General features: G+C 46.6%; 1 protein-coding gene across 6 annotated transcripts in view; it reads right to left on the minus strand.

Annotated features, from left to right (window-relative positions):
* Window positions 1-22,779, minus strand: part of Nr5a2 (nuclear receptor subfamily 5 group A member 2) — a 123,770-nt gene extending 100,991 nt beyond the window's left edge. The window contains exons 1-5 of one of the 6 annotated variants that reach the window (XM_055598117.1): window positions 22,511-22,779; window positions 12,063-12,200; window positions 8,317-8,435; window positions 6,495-6,636; window positions 3,569-4,212 (exon numbers count right to left, since the gene is read on the minus strand). In XM_055598117.1, the coding sequence (XP_055454092.1) occupies window positions 3,569-4,212; window positions 6,495-6,636; window positions 8,317-8,435; window positions 12,063-12,200; window positions 22,511-22,574 (1,107 nt within the window). In that variant the 5' untranslated portion in view covers window positions 22,575-22,779. Of the gene's footprint in view, window positions 1-3,568; window positions 4,213-6,494; window positions 6,637-8,316; window positions 8,436-9,282; window positions 9,540-12,062; window positions 12,201-12,718; window positions 12,836-15,233; window positions 15,657-16,521; window positions 16,772-22,510 lie in introns of those variants that run through there. The other 5 variants (XM_055598119.1, XM_055598118.1, XM_055598122.1 and 2 more) reach the window with 5 other exon arrangements.

Below are 22,779 nucleotides of genomic sequence, written 5' to 3' on the forward strand. Positions count from 1 at the left end.
GGCAGAGGGGTTGCAGAAGTTTCAGTACCTTCGGCTCTAAAAACCCAGGCAAAATCTCTAGATAGTTAGAACCGAGGATGCACTGTTTTTCCAGAAGTGACAAGTGGCTTCGTGTTACCTTCTCTATTTAGAGGCCGCTGTTTAGGATTAAGGCCAAAGTTGTGCTTTATGTGCGAGTGGAAAGCAAACCTCGCGCCTTCATCTTCCAGTTGCACTTTCTATAACTCACTTCTGTCCTGTTTCTATGTGTTGATTCCAACACCGATGCTTTGAAAACTGCAATTCCCTCTTCACACATACCTCACAGACACGAGGCAAATCAAAACCACCCACTGGCCCTTCTGTTCCCCCAACTAGTAAATAAAATCTGTCATCTCTCCTTTTGACGTGGTAAGAAGTGTAACTTGTCCTGTGAGTGTGATCAAGGGGTCGTTTACAAAATTGCCTTATTATCCTATTATTTTCCAGGAGCTCTCTGTCCCGGCTTGGTAGGGGTGTTAGCAATCTGTCCCCTAAGTGTATCACTTGATGGGCAATTTGCTGTGACATTAACAAGAAAATGACAAATGTTTAAAGGTGACCATTCATCTTCCCAAACGAGACTTAAAAGTCACAACTTTAACAAAAAGGATGAAGACAGACGATAGGCTTCAGGCATGTCTTCTAGCCCATGCCAGGAAGAAGCCTCTTTGAGATGTGGTGACAGGTAGGTGACAGCCAGTGGACAGACCACAAAACCTTCCCTGGAGCAATACAGAGGATCATGTGTCATAAGCTGGTCATGAAATCAATTTAGTTGGTCACGACCAGGATAAAAAACCAAAACAAAACATGATATAAATGAGACTGAAGCAGAATAAAAAATTTCTAGAGCAAGTGTATGAAATGTAGATAGCAGTGAAACTTTGCTTTAGGGGTGTGTGTGTGTGTGTTTGTGTATGTGTGAATGTATGAGTTGTGTTTGGTGTATCATGTTTCAATGTATCTCCTACTGTGGGTCATGCCCTACATTTACCATCGGAACTCAGAGTGTTAAAAACGGTTCAAATTATTGGTGCTTGAGACACAGGCAACACTTTGCAAACTACCTCTCCCTGGAGGTGTCTCATGCTGGTTTCAAAGGACTTGTTCTTGACCGACTTCTACTTTTTGTTCTCTGAAAAATGCTTAGTTGAGTGGGTCCAGGTTTGCTGTCTTCTGGGGAAACTCCCTACCTCTCATAGGTGCCCCCGGTGTTTTATACATTCTTACTTTCCTGTTCCAATTCATTTCCTATGATAGCCTGCCACACACATCAAACAACAGTATAAAGATGTTAATGCCTCATTGCAAACCAAGACACTGACATTTCAGGCACATTTAAGCTCATACCATTGGAAAGAATTTGTGCTCCAGAATTTAGCTGCAAGGAAAGGACATTTGAAAAATGACTATTTTCCCAGCATTCAAAGTCTAACCTGTGTCTAGAGCCATTCACACACTCACACTTCCTAACATTTTCTTCTGTATATATAAATAATCATTATTTCATTGTTGATTTTTAAAACATGCATCTCTTCGGCTCTCTTTCTAAAAGAAATTTGTTGTTTTGTTTTGTTTTGGGACAGGGTCTCATTCTGTAACCCTGGCTAGCCTAAACTCACTGTGGAAACTGGCTGACCTTGAACCCACAGCAAACCACCTGTCTTAACCACAGTTCTGGGACTGCGAGCATAAGCCTCCACAGGTTTGTTCTCTCTCCTTCTCCAAGGAATTATATTCAAAACTATCTATCTTACTAGAAAATTTGGAAAAATATCTTTCTCACATTCAACTTATACATTCATCTTACACAACTAACTGGCTGCTTAGCTATTTTCATATGGTTTCCTGGTGCCAAACTAAGAGAGAGTAATGTAAGACTGAATACAAGATCGTGTTAGGTAAAGGCAGCCTTTCAAACAACTAAAATAACTTAAAGAGAGTCCCCCCTCACTGTGCCTGCAGCTGTCAGACCCATGGTGCTCAATATCATGCATGTAGGTTCCCCGGCTTCCCTTGCAGAATCACCTCACCACCAGCAGTCTCCCACAGCACATGTACCGTTTCACAGACGAGAGAAGTAAGACTTGGCGAAACTGATCCCAGCCTGCGGCAGACACGGCTATAAACCTGGAAGCCATCATTCAACAACAGTCCATCTGACTGTTCCTACTGGGCTTTCCTCAGTTACACATCCCTTCGGCTGCAGCCAAAAACACTTTCCTTTTTAAATACCTTATCTGTCCTCTTAGGGGCACAGATATGAATGTAAAAACACCCCAAAACATTAAGAGGGTTTTGGTTTATCCTTCTAAATAAAGAATGCTCTAGCATAGAGCTGTTTCTCTACATGACTTACTCTGAAAGCACCTGGTCTTCTTATGCTATCACAATGCCCTCTGCACCCTGATCGTCAACCTTCAGCCACCTTTTTGTGTAGGAAACAGTACAGGAGAATAATGAGCAGGATGCATCCTAATTGCATGCTGGTGGCATTTTATTAACCTCTTTAGACCTAGTAAGGTAATTTGTTTCCACACACACCTACTGGTGCTTTAAGACTTCTGTGAAAAACATTACTTTCCTTTTGTGCAGTTTCTGGATTCCCTATCCCTCTGTGTGCACAGCACATTTTAATAAGAAGCGTGCTAGGTTATCAGAAGGCAGATAATTATTGTCACCTCTCCCAACCATGACAGCATAAGCGCAACGTTGACTTTATAGTGAAATAGACTTAGAAATCAAATCCAGGATTTGCTGAAATCAGGAATGGAATGACTGGTTACCAAATGTGGCTTGGTTTTCGCTCAGATTCTAAACTCCTAAATAACTTTCCTGTGTTAATTCAGTCTTAAGTTTCAGGAAATAAAATAATTATGTAGTTAAACATAGATCCTTATGCAAACAAGTGCTGTGTTTACAATGTACCAAACCATTTACTTAAACCACAGACATGAGGGAAACCCAATAGACAAGCACTCCCTATTGGCCCATTCCCCATGTGATAGCAGTCAGCATCCTATTGGAATCGGATCAGAAAATGATGGTCTACCACTCTATTGTCAGGGCAAGCAGATAGTAAGTGCCAACTTGAGGCAGTGGGTTTGTTTGTTTGTTTTGTTTGTTTGTTTGCACTTTCTAGGAGCTGAACAGTTAAATATTGGCTTCCCCCCCACCCTTGAAAAGAAACCTTCAAGATGACATGAATATAATATAGTTTGTGACTTGTTCAATTAAAAAAACTAGCTTAGTACTGTTTGATGTTGCTTTTTTTTTTTGAGTTAAAAAGGATGAAGGCATTCTGCTATATGGAAACAAAACAATACTTAATGTCATGTTAAACATCATCTCCCCATTTGGAGTTTCACAGAGTGAAAGCCCCACCAACTCAAGCTATAACAGCCCTGAAGGAATGGTCAAGCACCGCTCCTGACTTTAAATCATAGAACAAAAGGAAAACCTCTTCTCAACACCACGAACATAAATTAACAGCCAGAAACCTAGTCAGATCTTACTTGTGAGGAGGGCTGCTCAAGATATGGCATACCTTAAGTTCTCTGAAGAAAATACTACTCCTGGCCCATTCGACAATGGAGAAGAGGGTCTGGTCCGCCATTTTGCACATAAGCCCAAATGTGCTCAGCTTTTCCTGCCTTCGGTTAGCCTGCTCTTGCTGTAAGTAAGCCATGATTTTGGCTTGGACTTGAGGCTCATCTGGTTCACACTTCAAAAGTTCCAGTATCAGGTGTGGGATGCTTGCTGGGGAGCTTGTCTGGTAACCATCCATGTAGGGGTAGCCCATCATTGACTCAGGTGAGCTGGTGTAGGGGTCTGGGTACTCAGACTTGATGGCCCGACTAGGAAAGTGACCATATGGTTGGTAACCTTGCAGGCCGCCATGAGGTGGCATTGTCATGCTAATAGGAGATGTGACAAAGGGACTTCTGTCATAGTCTGTGGGAGGCAAGGCAGCATGGTTCAGAGGTAGGCCTTTGGAGGCGGAATGAATGTTCTGAATTGCAGAGGAGATGTTCAGGTCAGAGGGCATTGCTTGGATCACCTGGGACATGGCTTCCAGCTTAAGTCCGTTGGCTCGAATGAGGGCTTTCTTCTGTTGCTTTAGGGCCCTGTCCCTCTTGTACATTGGCCCAAACTTATTTCTGCCTCCTCGCATGCGGTCAGCTCTTACCGCTGTTGGTAGAGGAGAAAGGAAGGGTACATAAGAAGAAAGTCATTAGCATTTGAAAATGTTGATAACTGATGCAGTGTGTGTGTGCATAGCTGTGTGTGTGTATGTTTCCTATGATAGTCCACAGATACTCCAGGGGAAAAAAAGTCTTCTTCATGAATTCTTTCCTTCAACTGGGTTTTGTGGAATAAAGAAGTTTTAGCCAGGCATAGTGGCCCACTCCTATGAGACTATACTCCCTTCACTCGGGGAGGCAGAGGTAGGTAGATCTCTGGGAGTTCAGCCAGCCTGGTCTACAAAGTGAGTCCAGGACAGCCAGAGCTTCAAAGAAACCCAGTCTCAAAAAAAGTTTCACAACAGATATTTAATAGTGGGGAGGGTAGGATTATTCTTTCTGGGTGTGCCAGTTTCCAGCATATAAGCCATGTCATGATTTCTCATGGAAAGCAAAACTGTATACCTGCTGTGTATGTACATGTATGTGCCTGCAAAATTTTTTTTCTTCCTTGCTTCCTTTCTCTTTATTTTTAAAGAAAGAGAGGATCAACTCACTCCTGGATTAAACCCTTTTTCTCCTACCATCTTCCTCATTCCTAGTTCTCCCAGGCTACTTTGTCACAGGTCTGAGCTCTTCATGAAAAGCCCCTGTCACCTAGACTTCATGAATACACCTTGGAAAGCCAGGTTGGCTTTGAATTTAAGTGGGATTGGATGGAAGTTTTAATTGGACATAATTAAAGTCCTTTCCAAAGTTGTCCAGAGGCTCTTCTGTACGCCAGTGGTGTGGAACAGGGGCCATGCCTGAGGAGTTGGTCAGCAATGCTCTCCCCGTCCACCCACAGTGGCCAATGGTCAGCCTCTGGCTGCCTGAGACACATTGAACTTGCTGAAGGAAAAGTAAGTTTTGAGCTTTTTAATCTTAGGATTAGTATTCACATTAAAATCTTATTGTGAATTCTAAGTATCCAGAATTTCACACTGGATCATAAAAGTTTTTAATTTAGATAATTTTATCAAGTATTTTATTGTCCCATGACCATTGTTTAAGTATGAGTATAGTGATAAGCAAGTTACACAATTAGCACAGCATAATATTTAAGTTAAAAGTGTACAAGCTCTTTTCTTTCATCTAAAGACTAAGTGGTATCAAATGGAATCGCATCATTTAAGTGTCAGCATTCTGTCTTCTGATCTGGCCTCGTAGTTCGCATCTGCCACTATAACAACCAAAGGGATCAATGATAAAATAAACATCAGTTACTTTCCTTCTCAATCTCCTCCAGGAAGCAGTCCTTATGCTAACCAAAGCAGCCACCTCTATTTGAACAAACTTGCTAGCAATTTGGCAGTTTTATTCAAAGAGCACAATTCTTTACATTTCCCCCACACACACACAATTCTCCTAAGTTCCATATAACAGAAAACCTCCACATAAAAAGTAGCTGGTGTTTCCTTGATCAAATGAAGCGCACTCCAGCGAGGTGCTGGGTACCCTGCCATATTACAGTCTGTTTAATCTGTGGGAAGGCCGGAAGGTCAAAGGCTGGAAAATAGCAGCACGCCATAACAGTGATGAAGCACAAATTATTTACAGCAGTCACACATTAACTCCACTAGCTGCCAAGCTGAACCCATAACACTCTTCCAGCACCTCAGTGTGACTTTTGAAGGACCATTCTCTCAGGCTCAAACCATTGCTACTGGTTTGAGTCCACTGCTTTGCATGCTTTCTGCTTCCCAGTTGTTGAATTTTATATATTCAGCCATTACTTTTCTCTTTAAGAAAAAAAAAAAGAGTATACTTTTATGCCATTAACAACTGAAATTCTGTATAAAAAAATCCTTTTCACAATGAAAAACTAACTTTTCTCAAGAACCATAAAATGAACATGTAAAAAGAACTATGGCAAGTACACCAATTAAAAAAAAAATCTAGGGCATCTTGATTTAAAAAATTAAGGGTTATTTCATTTTATTTTTCATACTTTTACAAATTGATTTTATTTGATCTCAGTAGAGTTGCTTTAGTCTTGCTATCTTTTCAATATTAAAAGTATCAACTTCAAACTAAAAAAATGGGAGAGGGACAATTTTCTCACTTTTTTCTTCCCCAGTAGATGTTACTATCTATTTACTACAGGCTATTCTATAGAAAAAAACGTTAAAAAATATTTTCCATCATTGTCAGTAATGTTGAGAGCCTAGAAAAAGAATGTTCTTAGACTACATTCACAAGTGTTTTTTAAACTCCAGGTCCCAGGGGCCTTAACTGACAGTCTCTTACCTTCTAGCTTCATTCCAACACTTAGACATTTCTGGAATCGACAGTAGGGACATCGTTTTCTCTGTGTTTTGTCAATTTGGCAGTTCTGGTTTTCTATACATGTGTACCTTTTATTGTTTTGGACTGTTCGCTTAAAAAAACCCTACAAGACAGAGAAAATCGTGAGACATGAGTCTAGGCCACTTTCTTCTATTGTTTTACTCTAAGGAAATCACCAACAAGTCCTTTCATTGTGCCATGGAGCCCTTATGTGGTCCTGTGGTTCATTTTACATTTCGGCAAGACCAAACCTCCACAGCAGTGCCAGGCCTCAGTGAAGATTTTTCTGGCCTCAGAGTTATATTCCTGGAGAATTACATCAATTTTGTACCATTTCATTCCAACAATCAGGAAAAAAAAAAAACAAAAAAAAAAAAAACAAAAAAAAAAAAAAAAAAAAAAAAAAAAAAAAAAAAAAAAAAAAAAAAAAAAAAAACCAACTCTATATTGACCAATGATTTTTTTTAAAAAATCTGGTTTCCTACTAACATTCATGCCGAGGTAACTTTTAGGACCCTGCATTGTTTTTAGGTAGTCTCATGCAATTCCAATCACCAACCATTGTAAAACAAATGCCAGTGTTCGAACTGAATAGCAAAATACCTCAGATCTTTTACAAATGTCAACACTCAGACAGTTAAAAGGAAAAGGACTTCAAGAGCAAAATGGGGAAATGCTCCTAATGCCATTGGAACCCATTCAAGGGTGGGAACTGTGTTTTAAAAGTCCAACTAATGGAAAAGACACACACACACACACACACACACACACACACACACACACACACACACGGGCATGTGTACTAGCCATGTAGCTGAATTGTAGCAAAGCTTGTGCCTGCTTACACTCCAGGGGACTGATCAGAAATAGTGTGTGGCTTTCGAGTGAGTAACACCTCTACTCTCTACTGCATGAGCACTCTTGCTTATCTGCCTGACCACAAGCAGAAACCATCTTATTTTGTTGTGGAAAAGAAAGGGAGGTTTCCCAGCAATGGTTCAAATAAATGCACTGAGTTTTCTACTTTAAAGAATATGTTGGGGAGAAAAATAGAGAAAATTGAATTTATGGGGATTACTAAAAAAACAACTGACACAAATCCTTATGGTCTTGGCAAGATTAGTAACAATAAAAGACATTGAACATACTCAAATTCCCTGCATTTAAATAAGTCATATGATATACTTATGAAAATTGTTAAATTAGAAACTAATATCTGGTTTCTTGGTACCTTGATATAAATTCCAAAACAAAACAAAAAAAATCTTTAAATTATTTTTGGAATGCATCAGGATGAAATCATACAGTTGGGAATTCAGACCTTCATGTCTTCTAAATGAAAGAAAGAAAGAAAGAAAGAAAGAAAGAAAGAAAGAAAGAAAGAAAGAAAAGGTCCAACTTGCAGCCTAGATTATTCTCACGTTAAGATATACTTAGGATATACTTTGTCATGTTTCCTTTCAAGAAGGATGCTTCAAATATATAGAAATCAAGCAAAATCAATATTTCGGACTGTTAGCAATGAAGTGCCTATAGATAGATACCTCACTGCACCACAATCAACTATTTTAAAGCCACAAGACTAACGCTTCCTAAAGGACATAGTTATCATTGCCTGGGAACTAAATTAGACATATTTTAAGTTCTACTCTATAACACCTTTCCCCCTCATTTTTCAGCTGAAAAGAGAGAACAGCAAAAAGCTTAAATTTAGCTCTGAAGGATAATTCAACGGTCTGGCTTTGGTCAGAACATTCTTTTAGGGAACACTGAAAAAGCAAACCTTGCAACTTTCACAGGTGAGGAGACCATAGTGATATCCAGATACTTTATCGCCACACACAGGACATAGTTCTTCAAGATCTTCATCATAGGAGTAATTCACCATTTTAAATTGAGACACTGAAACAAAAAGAGAAACATGCACAGGTGCCCTATTAATTCTCAATATAGATCTTAATGCTGCAAGAAAAAGTACCTTTTTTATTTTTTGGTGGTTGATGGCCAAATATCAGGTCAAATGTAAAATTATGTAGACCAACTGGTTTCAAAGAGAGCTGCTTTTACACAAGGAAAGGAAACCATCTTTGGGCATCAGTAAACATATGCTTCATTATTTTTTAATTTAAAAATAATCCTAACTTTTTGGTTAACATTTTAAACTGACCACTGATGAACAAAAGCCAATAGATCAGAATGGAAACATGAACCATATAAAAGTAACAACCTGAAATCCCTTCTTAAGCCTCTAATGTTCCAAAATGTCACCTTTGGCTAGTGGGACAGGCAGGCTGTCCATGACTGACGTGGCTGGCTTCCTAAGTCCACGCCACTTTGCTAGGCTAGCAACGCTAATGCGCACATGCTACTTGGGAGCACGGAAGCCGCAGAAACCTGCTTCTTAGAAGCAGCTCTAACAGCCTATGGCTCCCAGGGTTCAAGTCTGTTAGAGTAATCAAAACATTCAGTTCCGCATTGACGGTAGTCCTGTTCTGGCCACTTTCATCTCCTCACGTTTGCGAATGTCCTGTGAAAATAAAAACAAGGAAGAGGAGAGGACACCCGGAAGGGGGAACAGAAACAGAGAGGAAAAGAAATGCACGGGAGCTTAACCAAGTTCTAGGGCTTTGTAAGGAACTTCACAAGCTTCCGATAAGCACTGCGAAGTATAAGCAGCTCCGGGATCGCCTCGGAATCAGACCACGGTGTCCTGGCTCACACAGGGACCGCTGTGACTAGGGACACTAACCCGCAAAAGCACCAGTCTTTGCAGCCAAAAAGATAAAATGCGCACGTGTAAGTCAGTGGCCAGAAGACTCCAAGATGAAGTCTATCTATCCAAGACTATCGGATGAAGCTGAAAACCCCCTTCGGCCGAGCCCCCACCCCTACTCCCAAGCCGCGCAGAGCAGGGGCGAGCAGCGCCCAGGCTAGGGGCAGGTCTGCACCGCGGCCGCTGCCGGGGCTCCCTGTACCCTCTTGGAACCCTCCGTCCACTCAGCTCGAGGCCCTTGCTCAACCCTCTGCTACCCAAAGGCGCACAAACTCCACAGAGAGTTTGCTTTAAGTTAATCAGTGGCATTGCAAGGGGTGGGGCGGGGGAGGGGTACCCACAGCCTGGCAGAGATTTCTTCAGATGTTTGCTAAAAGGGAAATGGAGAAATAGCCCCTACCCCGCAGCCAAAGCGTTGCGCTTCTTTATCAGCCGGTGATAGTCTTATTAATTTCAAATGAAGTTCGTGTCCTGAGTCTCGATGGAGTTTCTGCTCCCAGACACAGAGCCATGGGCTGTAACAGCTTAAGCAGCTCCAGAGAGTGAGCAACAGTTTGCTGCAAAGATCTTGGGAAGAGGAGCCAGCAAAGGCATTCCCCGGGCTCGGGAACTTAGAAAAAGGGATGCTGAGCGCGCCTCTCTCCAGCGACTCTTACAGAGGCTGCGGTACTCTAGGGAATTAGTTCCGGAGGTTTCGGGAAAGCTTTGGGTTGGGGAAGCTTGTTTGTGGAGCTCTGAAAACTTCTGTCTCCAGGTATGTTTCTGAGCTGAGCGGGGACTGTCCTTTCATACTCGTGTGTTCTTCTCTGTCTCCCAACAAAGTATCCTCTAAGTTCACTTTTAATAGTACCATGGGACTGGCAGCCACCTACACTCTCCGTGCCCATCTCAGAGACGCCACATGGAAGAAACGGAGGCCCATCCTCCGGCAAAACCCAGTGTCTGGGCGGGGGGGGGGGGGGGGGGGGGGGGCCCTTTAGGGGAACGGGGGCTTTTTTTTTTTTTTTTTTTTTTTTTTGGTTACCCATGGGCCTCTGAGTTAAGACTTCGGAGGAACAAATCCACCAGAGAAGAAATCCCCTTGTGCCTGGAAAAGGCTAGAGAACAAGCGTGTCTTGGAAAGCTAGGACCTCAGACAACTTCTCTAAAGCTGAATGCTCCACGTTGCCGCTGCCAGGGACTTCAGTAACGAATTTCCTCTGGGTTCCGGCACCCCTCATAGTATGAATGTATCCCTCGTGAGGGACCTTTCGGGTGGCGCTCACAGCCCAGGTGGCGAACCACCAAAGCCGCCCCAGGCTTTCCTATGCTGATTTCGAACCCATGGATCTGCTAGCCCCCTAACACAAAGGCGAGCTGATGATTACGTGTTGGCTTGGAGGCAGGGGGCCAAGAAGAACCCTTTCAGATTTACAAAGAAACCAGGTTATTCTCTCTCCAGTCCTCACTAAGCCGTGTTTCCAACCACTGGAAGCTTTTCCCGGGTTCGGACACCCCAAATGTCTATAGGGAGCAGGAAGTAGCAAATACCCGTCCTCCTGCCAGGAGGAAACAGCGGAGCTGGAGGCCGGAGCGCAGGAAGCAGGCGGGGACTTCTCAGGAATCCCAGGTGCCCCTCTTAGGGCCAACGGGGCTTCCTCAGCACACACAAACACACACACACACACACACACACACACACACACACACACACTTAATGTGAAGACTTCGCCCGGGAACTTCTACAGCCCTACCAGAGAACTCGGAGGGACCCCAAGATCACCCCGGATATCCGAGCCCACCCGCAGGCCTGCGCCCCCTTTCCCCGGGCGACCTCAGGTCTTCCTGGCCAGAGCGCACCGGGCGCCGCAAAGTGCTAGAGCTCAGCTCTCCACACTTGTCTGACCCTTTCAAGTTCTCGCAAAAGGCCAGCAGGAAGCCTCGGGGATCACAAGCCGGCTGCACCGCACATCCTGAGCTCTCGCAGGGGCGAAGATGGAAGAACTTTTCCTAGCATTGTTCCCACCCTGGTCCGTAGTTGAGATAAAGTTCTGAAGAGTTTAGAGCGAGGAAAACGAAGCAGATGGGGCTTTTTCTTTTTCTGATGTTATCAGTCAAGAACAGGGACCCAAATGGGATATCCATACTGAGACCCGAAAGAGCAATGGGCTACCCGTGAGCACCTTGACCCCTCATTGGGCACTTTCCTGGCTAGGAACAGAGTTGGAGTAATTGGTTCTTTTAAGTTATGCCAGCGGTTTTGGAGTCTCCCTAAAGGCTGCCGGTCCGGCTAGGCATTTTTTTTAGGTGCTCATAGGATTCTAACACCGCTAACAACGCCAATCGCCTTCCTCTGACATTCTCTTGTCTACACTTGGCTTTCCTAGTCAGTCTCTTCCCTCCACACGGGAGCATTAAAGTGCGAGACAGTTCGAACAACCTAGAACCGGGTGACCAGAGAGTAATTCCACTCCTCAGAAAGATTATTCCGCGGTGCCCTTCGTCTCAGGCTGCCCCAGCTCTAGTTGGCTCTGAGCTCCAAGTCGCTCTATTTAATTAGAAGCGTCCAATTAGACATTGATGAGAAAGCACCGTCCGCCTAGTTCAAGTGCCATTAACTTTTATGCTTACGCCAAGGGAGGAGGCCAAGACCCGCGCACGGCTCGGCAGCCTGTCGCGGGCTGCTCCTGTGTCCGCACCGAAGGAGGCTGAAGCCCGCAAGGCTAGCCTGGCGTAGAAGCCGGGAGCCGGGGCGCCGCCGCAGCGCACCGCCTTACCTTGCATGTTTCCCGGCATCTGCCCCTGTTCCCCATGCGATCGGGCCAGTCCCGGGGCTTCCGTCTCCACTTTGGGCAGCATGACAAGGCGGCTGCGGGCGGGAATGGGGGGTCGGTGTCGGTCCGGAAGCCCAGCACCTGGACACGGGCAGCACAGATTCAACTCCGGCGGAAAGAGAGAAGGGGTGATCAGCGTGCCCGCTCGCCCACCCGCTCGCTGGAGCTGCCGGGCAGGACCTCAGCGCCCGGTCCGCCCAGGCAGCTTCAGAGCTGGAGAGCCGGGCTACCAAGCCAGGCTAAGAAAACGGCGTCCTGCTGCCTGGGTTCCGCTCCGCGAGGGCGGAGGCGGCGGCAGCCAGCGCGCCGCTGCCCCGGACAGCGAGCTGTGCGCGCCGCGCTCCGGAGGCCAGCAGAGGCGGCCGCCAGCTGCCACTGCTGCAGCGGCCGAGCGGCTCCCGGGCTCCTTCCCCTCCCCGCACCCGCCCTCCGGCTCCGGATCGGCAGGGGTCTCTCTCTCTCTCTCTCTCTTTCTCTCTCTCCTCACTTCTCTCCCCCTCCTTTACTGTCCTCTCATCTCCTCTCCGCCCCTTCCCCCCTATCTCTTCTTCAGCTCCTTCCCTCCTACTATCACAAGTGTGGAGTTCTGAAGTTCCAACCTCCCACTTCTCTCGGGTGGAGAGCAATCCTTTCCAGCCCCGAGGGTGACAGTGCCGGGAGGAGAGGGAAGACCAGCTGGAGAGGGGAGGTAAGGGGGAACGCGGGGCTGAGGTGAGGGGGAGCAAGAGGTGAAGACTGTGAATGGGAACGCAGGTTCTGGACTCAAGTCGGACACTAGCCATTAGCCAATGAGGAAGCTCTGACCTCTGTGCCTGCCCCAACCTCTTCACCCCGCCTTAATCTACCCCACCCAGCCCGGGCCTGGGGCGGGAGGGGTGAGTGGAAACTGTAAATGCTACTAGATTTTGCAGCTATTGAGAAGCGACCTGTGTCAGAGCGAAGCCACCAAGGATCTGAGGGCTGAGAGGCCATTTCAAAGAGCTGAGAGGAGGCAAGGAGAAGGGCTGGAGAGTGTGGGTGTACGTGCTCCTAGCGTGAGTGTGGGGAGGAGGAGACCTGAGTGGAGTTAAGTGACCCCTGGAAAACACCTAGAAGAGAAAAAGGATGTTGAATTCACGAAGAATGGACGGCTGGTCCCGCTGCCAAGGCCCTCCATGCACGCAGACATCAGAGAAGCACAGCGTGAGTGGCTGCCCCCTAAAGAACCCGAGACCCAAGGCTCACTTTGGGGACAACTTAAGTCAAGTCGCCGAGGTTTCTCTCCCTTGCATGGGATTTGAGTAAATGACAGCCCCTCCTGCTTTCCCTCTCTGCTCCTCAGCTCCCCGCTTTTGGAGAACACTTGAATCCAAGCAAGATCAGCCCCTGTTTCTTTAACATTCTAGAATCCCTTTGGCTGGGTGGATCCATGAGGCCCCCAGGGCTCAGATTTTTTTTTTTTTTTTTTTAAGTTTTAAAGAACCATCTGTTATGCAAGCTCTTAGGCCACTAGCCAGGCTACATCTTCAAAGTTTTCAGACCTCACCCCAACAAGATGAAAAACATCCTTCCCAGCCCCCTGAATGCATGCAAAAAGCTTCATACCCAGAGTCGGCTGTACAACTGGGCAATTATTGGAGTCCACCCACAAGGGGGTGGATTTGAATCTCAAAAGATCTGAATTTATTCTATTTAAATGGCATAGTGATCACATAAACTGCCCCGTCTAGTATTTAATGAATATAAATTTACTCCAAATCATTACTCACACTATGTGAACTGGGCTAGCCCCTGATGGCTAGCAAACCAAATACACTGACTTTATCTACACTGATTCATCTTCTTGCTTAAAAAAACCTATATACCCAGAATCTAAGTTATTTAATTTCCAGTTTTCACAGCATCTTCGGGGTTCTTAGAAAACTAAAGTGGCCTATGCAAGTAAGTCCCTTCTGGCCACAGGAACTGAGGGGCCTGCCAATTAGTTTGTATGGGGGAGTGGGCTGAATTTGCCTATATTAGTGACCATTAGGCTCAAGTTTTCACGCTAGTATCAAGTAACAATGTCAATACATTTTCAGTATTGCGGGTCATTTAAGACATCACTTTGAATTACAAATACATTTCTTACATAGCTCAGAAAGGGAGCAAAGACTGCAGGCTCAAATCATGACTCACTGCCTGCTTTACTTAGGAGTTCAGGCAAACTTGAGCAATCAGTTCATTTCAAAGCTCTAAGAACAGCCCCCACTCACTACAATTCTAAGAGCTTTTGTTCATCTTCTTCCTAACCCACCAGCCAAGAAAGGATGCAGGACTCCAGCCTTTTGGTCTGCATCTTTGTAGGGCGAGAAGTAGCTCCCAGAGTTCAAAGGCTTTGTGACTTACTGGCAAGAAACCTGGCCAGAACCAGAGGCTGATGCTGTCCCAGTGAGCTGACCTTCGCGGTCCTGCTCTGCAGCACCAGCTTCTGGCCAGAAAGGGCTTCCTTAGGTCAAGTCCAGCCCAATCTGCGACCCAGCTCATCTTCCAAAGACCAGAGTGATGGATGCCAAAGGTCAAGCAGGGCTTCCACAGGCAGACTTTCTAAGAAAAGCTGCACAAAGGAGGAGGGTTGGGGAGACGGGGACTAGGTAGGTGTTTAGGACAAGGTTTGAAAGAATCCAGCCTGGCTCTAAGGATCTAGTCTTAGACAGAGCCTCTGTCTAGCAGCCAACTGAAAGGGTCCCAAAGGATAGAGAGCTGATCAGCAGAGAAACTGTCTCCTTGCCAAGCCTTCCACCTTTAGCCTCAACACTGGGGAGGCAGAGACAGAGAACGGCTATGTGTTCAGACTCTAGCACAGTTTGTATATGGTCTCTGTAGTTAGTACAGTCAGCCAGTACTATATAATGAGACCTTGAGACAGACAGACAGACACAGACACACACACACACACACACACACACACACACACACACACCGATTCTCAGCAGGCTTTTCCTAGAACTAAGAGAACTCTGTCGTCCACCTCCAGGGTGGAACATGATTCCTAGAATCAGCCTTACTTCAGATTTCCAGGGTCTTGAAAACACCCAGGCGGTTTTCAGGGCGGGAAATCTACGGGAGCTGGGTTTTGTTGGAAAGGGCACTCACGCTTTCCTGGGGAGTTGTTCCTCTAGTTTCAGGGAGTGGTGAATCTTGGATCCCGGTGCAGACGTGAGGGAGGGTTGAGGGAAGCAAGCTTCCAAGCTCATTCTGAGCCTTCAGGGCGTACCCTTCCAGTGCCCTCTAGGCTACCCAACGCCCACCCGTGGCCATTCACCCTCTAATTCCGTTGGGTAGAGGACCTCACTGAAGCAAGGGACCAGTTTGTTCTGTGACCTTGTTTGCATCGAGGTGTCTCCTATAATGTTCTCTACCCAGAGTTGTGCGAGAAGGAGGCGGAGCTCAGGGTGTCCACTTTCCACAACCTTGAATGGTTCTAGGTTCCTTTGGCCTCACCTGAGGCTTGAGAGACTAAATGGCTGGGGGAGATGAGAAAGTTGGGGTGGGAGGGGTGCCACAAGACCTGTGATCTAAACGTCAAAGCCAGCAAAGGTCAGTTGGACCCCAGAATGCATCAACTACTAGTTGGGACGCACAGTCCAGCCTCCGCGCGAACGATCTTTTATCAAGTGCCGCTCTGCCTCTTTATGAAGCACAAGCAGGAATTCACCCCTGTCTTACCTCTGGCGGAGATTTTAAAACAAGTTCCCCTTAGCTACCGTGAGCATTCCAAATTTCTCTGGCACTCGCCAGCCAACTTCTAGCAAACTTCTCCCTCCTCACCCCTCCCCCGCGCCTCCTCCTTTCCAGCTAGGGTAGTCTCCCGGGCTCGCCCTTCCCGGCTTTGACTTTGTCTTCAAGTGTTGATTGACGGTTGCAATTACAAAGGATGATAGCTCGGGGAGGCTCCCGCAGCCTTGATGAGCCCGCGAAGCGCAGGCCTGGCATATTTTATCCAGCCTCGGCGTTCCGGGGCCGTGCGCGGCCCGTTCACCCAGCTGGCTGGAGCTGAGGAGGTCTCGCACTCCCCACCCTTGAGGATGCAACCGCGGGTTCTCCCTTCCCGAGGCTGCACGCAGCTCGGCGGAGCGCGCGCGGAGATCACGCCTGCCCTTGACCCGACCTAAGAAGGACCGGTCCGCCCTGTGCCTGTAACCCACTCCAGGCAGCAGCTGAAAAAAAACCAGTCAAGATTTTCAGGACCGATTCGTTTCCCGAGCGAAAGAAGCTTGCCGGCGCACCTGGGAAGAGGAAGCTTAGAGACCCGCCCAACTTAGCAGCGAACTTACAAAACTATCCTGGTAAACAAAAGTCCAACGCTTCCTCCTCCGTTCCCACCTTTTTCCTTCTTCTTCCTTCCATTAGCGGCGTTTAAAAAAGAAACAAGGAAAGTTACCTTTCTGGTCCTGGGTACCATCTACTTCTCAGGCCCGGGAAGAATCCTAGATTATTTATTTATTTTTTATGTCTTCTCCACCTGACCGCGACGTCCGAAGAAAAAGAGAAGCGAATTTATCAGCTCCTGAAGCTCGAACTTCCTTGTTTTTCCTGCTTCTCCCACTTGAGAAGCCCACCAGAAACTGCAGAAATCAGTTGACCGAATGCTGCACTCTGTCTGCCGGGCTCGGGGGCTGAGCTCCGGACCCTCGGCCGCAGGCTCTCCGCCCTCACCCGCAGCGCTTTATTTTAAAAAGAACTGAGTCGGGTTTCAGCTCAGCTGAACGCAAAACCTAGGCGCATCTTACAGATGAAGCTTTGCAAAACACAACACAAACTTGTACGGATTCTTCTTTTGTTTAAAAAACATGTTTAAAACTCCTTTTGTGTTGCCTGTGTCAAATAAGCACGCTTTTGGGAGGTGGGGGCAGGCGGCCAGTCCCGGACTTTTGGCCAGCTCGCTATTAACAATCGCCTTAAGGAGTGTCCTAATAAATACCCCACCCAGGGTAATCCCTACTTCCTCATCTCCGCCCCAGACGCCCTCCCCACCTCGTTCTGAAAGAAAGGAGGGATCCTTGGAGTTTGGGGAATTTAAGGCTCTTTATGCTTAAAATGACAGCACCGGGAACTTCCTTCAACCCAGAGGCCAAAGGCACCCAGCCCTGGACGCCCTGGCCCTTCGAAGAAGATCTAATCTTCAGAGCTTCAGGCCGGGAAAATGACCTGGGCTCAGTGGAGCAGACCAAGCACCACTTGGTGTTGGAGGACAGCGCGGGAGCCAGCCGGCCAAAGAGGCCCTTGCTGAAACAAACTCCACTTCTCTCCTCAGAAACTCACCCTGCCTCAAGCTGCTCTGGAAACTGCCCTTTAGGACGCGGTGCTAAGCTTCCATTCATCTGTATCCGACTTGAGTGGGGGGGGGGGGGTTCTTGAGCTAGGAAGAGACCTCTTATGTGGGTTTTTAGATTTTGCTGCTATGATCTGAGAAAGAACCTTTCTCAGAAGAGACCCTACTTTGAGACTACCTGACTCTTCAGGTGAAGCTGCAATTGGCTCATAGGCTAGGCAGGGAGACACACCTGTGAAGCAATTTGAGCCCTTTTTTTGTCTATGAAAAGGCAATGTGGAAAACCTAGGCTTATGGCTTAGAGGAGGCACCCAACCAGAGAAGGATAGTTTTAGAGGTGGGATGTTTACAAAGGCATCACAGTTCAGGGGGCTGGAGAGACAGCCCAGCAGATAGGAACACCTGCTGCTCTTCCAGAATACCCAGGTTTGATTCCCAGCACCCACACGGAAACTCAAAACCGCTTGTAACTAACTCTACTCCCAAGGATCTACTCCCTCTTTTGGCACCAGGGACACACATAGAGGCAAAAACTCATATATAAATAAAAAATTTAAAGGCTGCACAATTCAAAGGGCATCAATGTGTCCTCTACCCAAACAGCAATTTTTGTAACCAAGAGAGGATGGGATAGACTTGAGGGTGCAGCTTAGGTAACACATGACATTTCCGTCATGTGCAATACCCAGCATGGAAAAAGGACTGGGGCCAGGTGTTGGGGTAGTAGGGACCAGATATTGGGGATGATACGGGCCAGGTGTGACGAACCAGTAATCCCAGTATTAGGAGGCTAAAGAATAAGGATTGCCTCAAGTTTGAGGCTGGTGTTCACTACAAACTGAGAACTTATCTCAAAACCCAGAGAGAGATAGGTCTAGAAAGAACAAACAAGACTGGAGACAAAATCAGTAATACCAGCTGGGCGTGGTGGCGCACACCTCTGATCCCAGCACGGGGGGGGGGGGGGGGGGAGGCAGAGGCAGGCAGATCTCTGACTTTCAGGGCAGACTGGTCTACAAATCCAGTCCAGAACAGCCAGGTCTACAGAGAGAAACCCTGTCTTAAAAAAACAAAACAACAACAACAATAAAAAATCAATGTCTTTCCCAGAGTTTCTTGTCTAGAACCTGAAAGGTTTAAAAACTGATAGAGGGTTCTGTGTGATCTTAAAAAGTTCCTTTGTGGAGATGATCTTAAGCTGGGAGGGAATAAAGAACACTGTTTAGATCCTGAGCAAGAAATCCAGCTCTTACACTGACAAGCATTTCTCTCCACAGGAAGGACAACTGGATTTGTCAAAGTTGTTTAAAAACAAAATGGCTTAACTGGTGCTTTCCCTACCGACTCCCTCCACAGGCCAACAACATGGATCCCTTTTTCTTAACCCAGTCACCCACGTGGCATCCCCACCTTCCCATGCTTACTCCACTGTGGGTGCTATGACCGTGCTTGGCTCCTTTTGCATCACAGCAGCCCAGTGCATTGCCACAGTACACCATACAATAACCCTAGGCCTGGACCACCAACAGTTTCTTCTCTTCTCCCTTACCTCCACCTTTACCTCCCTAGACATTATTGCCAATCTCGTCTTCATTTCACCCTTTTGAATTCTATAGGGATCCAAATCTGGTTTCTGTTACAGAATGCAAAGGAATATAAAGAGCCAATTACAAGCATCTTTGGGGAAAGCCTATTCGACTTTAAGTTATAATCCGAGAGCTGGACACAGTGGTGCCTACCTGTAACCCCAGCACTCTGGGAGGCAGAGGCAGGTGGATCTCTGTGGGTTCAAGGCCAGCCTGGTCTACAAAGTGAGTTCCAGGATGGCCAAGGCTACACAGAGAACCCCTGTTTTGACAACAAGAAAAAGTTATTATCCCCAAATACAAGGAAGAAAGGGAGAGGGGGAGCAGAGCTGAGGTTCTATTTACAGTTCACCCTGCCTGACATTAGTGAGCTTTTCTAAAGCAACCCAGCTTTCTGATTCTACAATTTAGTTAGAAAATGGGCTTTACAAAGTAAAACTTACAGGTGAATGAGAAAAATCGCGCCATGCTGTTGATAAATGAGCATTTTGTTTTGGCTGTCTTTCCCTTGACTTCCCCAAAGCTTGTCTTTCCTTAGGGAGTTGACATAGAGAGCGAATCGCCATCTAGGCAGTGAGCACAGACCCTTCGGGGGCAGTGCCAGCCAGCTTATCCATCTTGCGGGGCTTGACACCATCCTTATCCATCATCTTCCTACACAGAACTGCTACCCAGACTGCTGAAGTTATCTGCACTTTAAACATTAGGTATCGTTGCTTATCAATCAAAACATAACCAAAAAAAGTATCATGGATCAGTTTGTCTGGTGAATTTCAGATCATCTGGATTTCCCAGGCACAGCCTCTCAAGCTGATGCTGCTCATAACGTCAAAGGAAAGTGTCTCCCAACTTCTGAATTCCCTTGAAGCCAAATGAATCTCTCAGAGTTTTCTTTCCAATAGGGTGAGGGCCAGGCAGAGAAGTTGGTCCTCCTGGGCTGGAGGCTAGGGTTATGGAGAAAAGGTGGCTGTTGTTTTAAGAATCTCCTCCTGAGGCTTTCTCTAGCTCAACTCGAGTTTAAGACTGAATTCAGATATCCTCAGCCAATGGGCAAGGTAGAGAGCAGAAACAAAGCATGACCAAGCCTGGATTTGTTTATCCTTGAATCTTTTCTTGCTTTCCATTTTTGTGTTTCAAGTCTCAAAGACTTAGAACAACTAAGGTGGGCTTGCTGTTGGAAACCTCAGCTAGACTGTCTGGGAGGCTGCCTGTACCTTGCCATCTCAAAACCTTCCAGGTATTGGCTTTGCAGCTGCGCGCGTGGGGTGTGTGAAGGTAGGATGGGGGTGGGGATTCATCTCAGTGGGCTTGTCCTGTTTGCCCTGTGCAGTCAACAAGATTTATTAAGGAGGTCAACTCTCCTTCAGCAATGGCCTCTTCAAGTTTCTGGTCTCAAGATGCCTCACCGGCCTGCCTTCCTGGTCCTGCCAAGCCTCCCAGAGCGATCCTTGGTAAATAGATGGGAAACTGGATGCCTGTAGCTGCTTTTCAATCGCTGAGATGTGGCCATGGGAACAGCCCCCAAGCCACCTAGAAGGCTGTAAAACCAGGGGAAATATACCTAGATGGCTGTCGTGAAGATGCAGGAAAAAAGCTCTCCTCCCCCACCCTATCTCCTTTTCCTCCCTTCGGGAATTTTCCACACTTCGAAGGGTCTGGGCAAGCCTGGGGTTTGGGGTGTAAGCTGGTCCAGCTCCTTTGGTAGGGTTGAGGGTAGGGAGCATAAAGCCCCAGCAGCGCCTTGGAGGTCTGACCACAAGTCTGGTTCCTTCGCGCCTCAGTCCCTGCACAGCCTTAGAGATACCACTGCAGTGCAGAGGGTGAGAAACAGCTCCCGTCTGCACTCGCTTGCTGCCCTCCAATCTTTAATTCAACCACTGTGGGCTAAGGACCCCGCGCGGGCACCGCGTGTGTGGTCCTGGAACCCGCGTTTCCTGCCCTGGGCAGCTTGCGAGGTCAAATCCCGGGTAGCCTTGCCCGGGTGCGAGCCCCAGGCGCTCTTCCCTCGCGCACGCGCCGTCTCGCCGGCTAGCTCGTACCCTCCGCGCTAAGCGCACAGCGAGCGGTGGCCGCAACGCTTACAAAGCCCTGGTGCCTTGTCTCTCGGCCCTCTGAAGAGCCACATGCTCTCTTTCCGGCACTCGCTTCCCGGTGTTTTCTTTTTCGTAAGTACAGAACGTTTTTTCAGGTGAACATTTCCTTAATTGATACTTCAGGGTGTAGCTAGACCATAAAAAAGAAAGACAGACAGACAGAAAGCAAGCAAGCAAGCAATCACTGCCTTAGATGGAGACAGCGAGCTGCCCCCGAGGAAGGGGACAAAGCCAGAGTCCTGATTATCCTGTTCCAACCCAGGGCTGGCGATCACTGCAAAGACTTCGGAGAAGGGCCGACCCTGGCTCGGTCCTGGGGAAGCCAAGTGGGCACACTCTCCAGCAGCACGCAAGTCACAGCCTGCTGGAGATAGATAGCATCCCTTATCTTCAACTTTTAGGATTAACTGAACGTAATCTTTGCAGTGAAATTAACCAAATCTGAGACTCTGCAAATGGTGTGTGTGTGTGGTGTGTTTATGCTTTAAAAAAATAAGTTCTGCAAGGTGGCTCACACCTACAGTTCCACATTGTGGAGAGAGACAGGAGAATTGTCTCATGGTAGGTTTCTGGCCAACCAAGGCTATCTAATAAGATCCTGGCAGAAAAACAAAAACAAACCCTAGTCCACCCTATTCCCAAAGAACAACAACAAACCCAAGGTGCTAGGTGTGTAGCACAGTGGTAGAGAGCTTGCCTACGAGTTCCCCAACGTTAGGTTCCATTGGGGGGGGGGGGGTCTGTGCTTATTTCTGTCCATAAAGGCAAACCACAGCTTACAGTAGATCCCACCCCGAATCTGCCAATGAGAGCCCGTCTTTGTTTTTCTTGAATGACTCCCATTTCCCAGGGAATGAGACATCTCCCTCTGTTCAGTACTGTCTGGTGCTGGAAAGCTCCCTGTCAGGTATTTGATCAGTGTAATTTGCTTGTTTCAAACTGTTCAAAATTTCACTTACCATGGTTGATTAAAATTGATCAGAAATTGTTAAGGCTGAAATAGACGATTAAGAACTGTATTTTCTATTGGGTGGTGGTGGCCCACACCTTTAAGCCCAGCACTAGGTAGGTGGAGGCAGATGGTCTTAGAGTTTGAGGCCAGCCTGGTTTTCAGAGCAAGTTCCAGGACAGCCAAGGCTACACAGAGAAACCCTGTCTCAAAAAAAAAAAAAGAAACTGTGTTTTTCTGGACAAGTTGATCTAATACAATGACATCCCCAAACACAGGATACAATAAATGATATCCATGTGGTGAACTATTCATTTGCTTCTTTGAACTTCAAGAAAAACAAATGTGTGATATCTGTGTGGGCTTATTGTTTGCTTTTAATAATTACCATAGGAAAAGAAGTGCATTAAGACACAAATCCAGCAGTAGCAGTAGAAGCAGCCAGATGTTGAGAGTGGCTTCCTACTTACCAATAGCTGTAAGTCCATGCTTAAGAAATTCTTGAAAATCCCCAGTATCCGAACTAGCAGACATTCTTAGTGAAATTATTGGCAGTCCTTTGGCTTACAGCAGAAATCATTGAATGTGAGAAAGATTGCAGCTTGTCATATTTTGTAACCTTGGGAAGGAAAGCTCAGACTACAGTAACCCTTATTCCCTTAGTGAAAGTTAAGAAAAAGGGGGTTAAAAAACAGAATTCAGAAAGGTGCAAGCCCGAGTTCTCCTGGACTCTGTACTT

Source organism: Psammomys obesus, unplaced genomic scaffold, assembly GCF_907164565.1.
Source record: "Psammomys obesus unplaced genomic scaffold, mPsaObe1.curated_primary_1811, whole genome shotgun sequence".
NCBI lineage: Eukaryota > Metazoa > Chordata > Mammalia > Rodentia > Muridae > Psammomys > Psammomys obesus.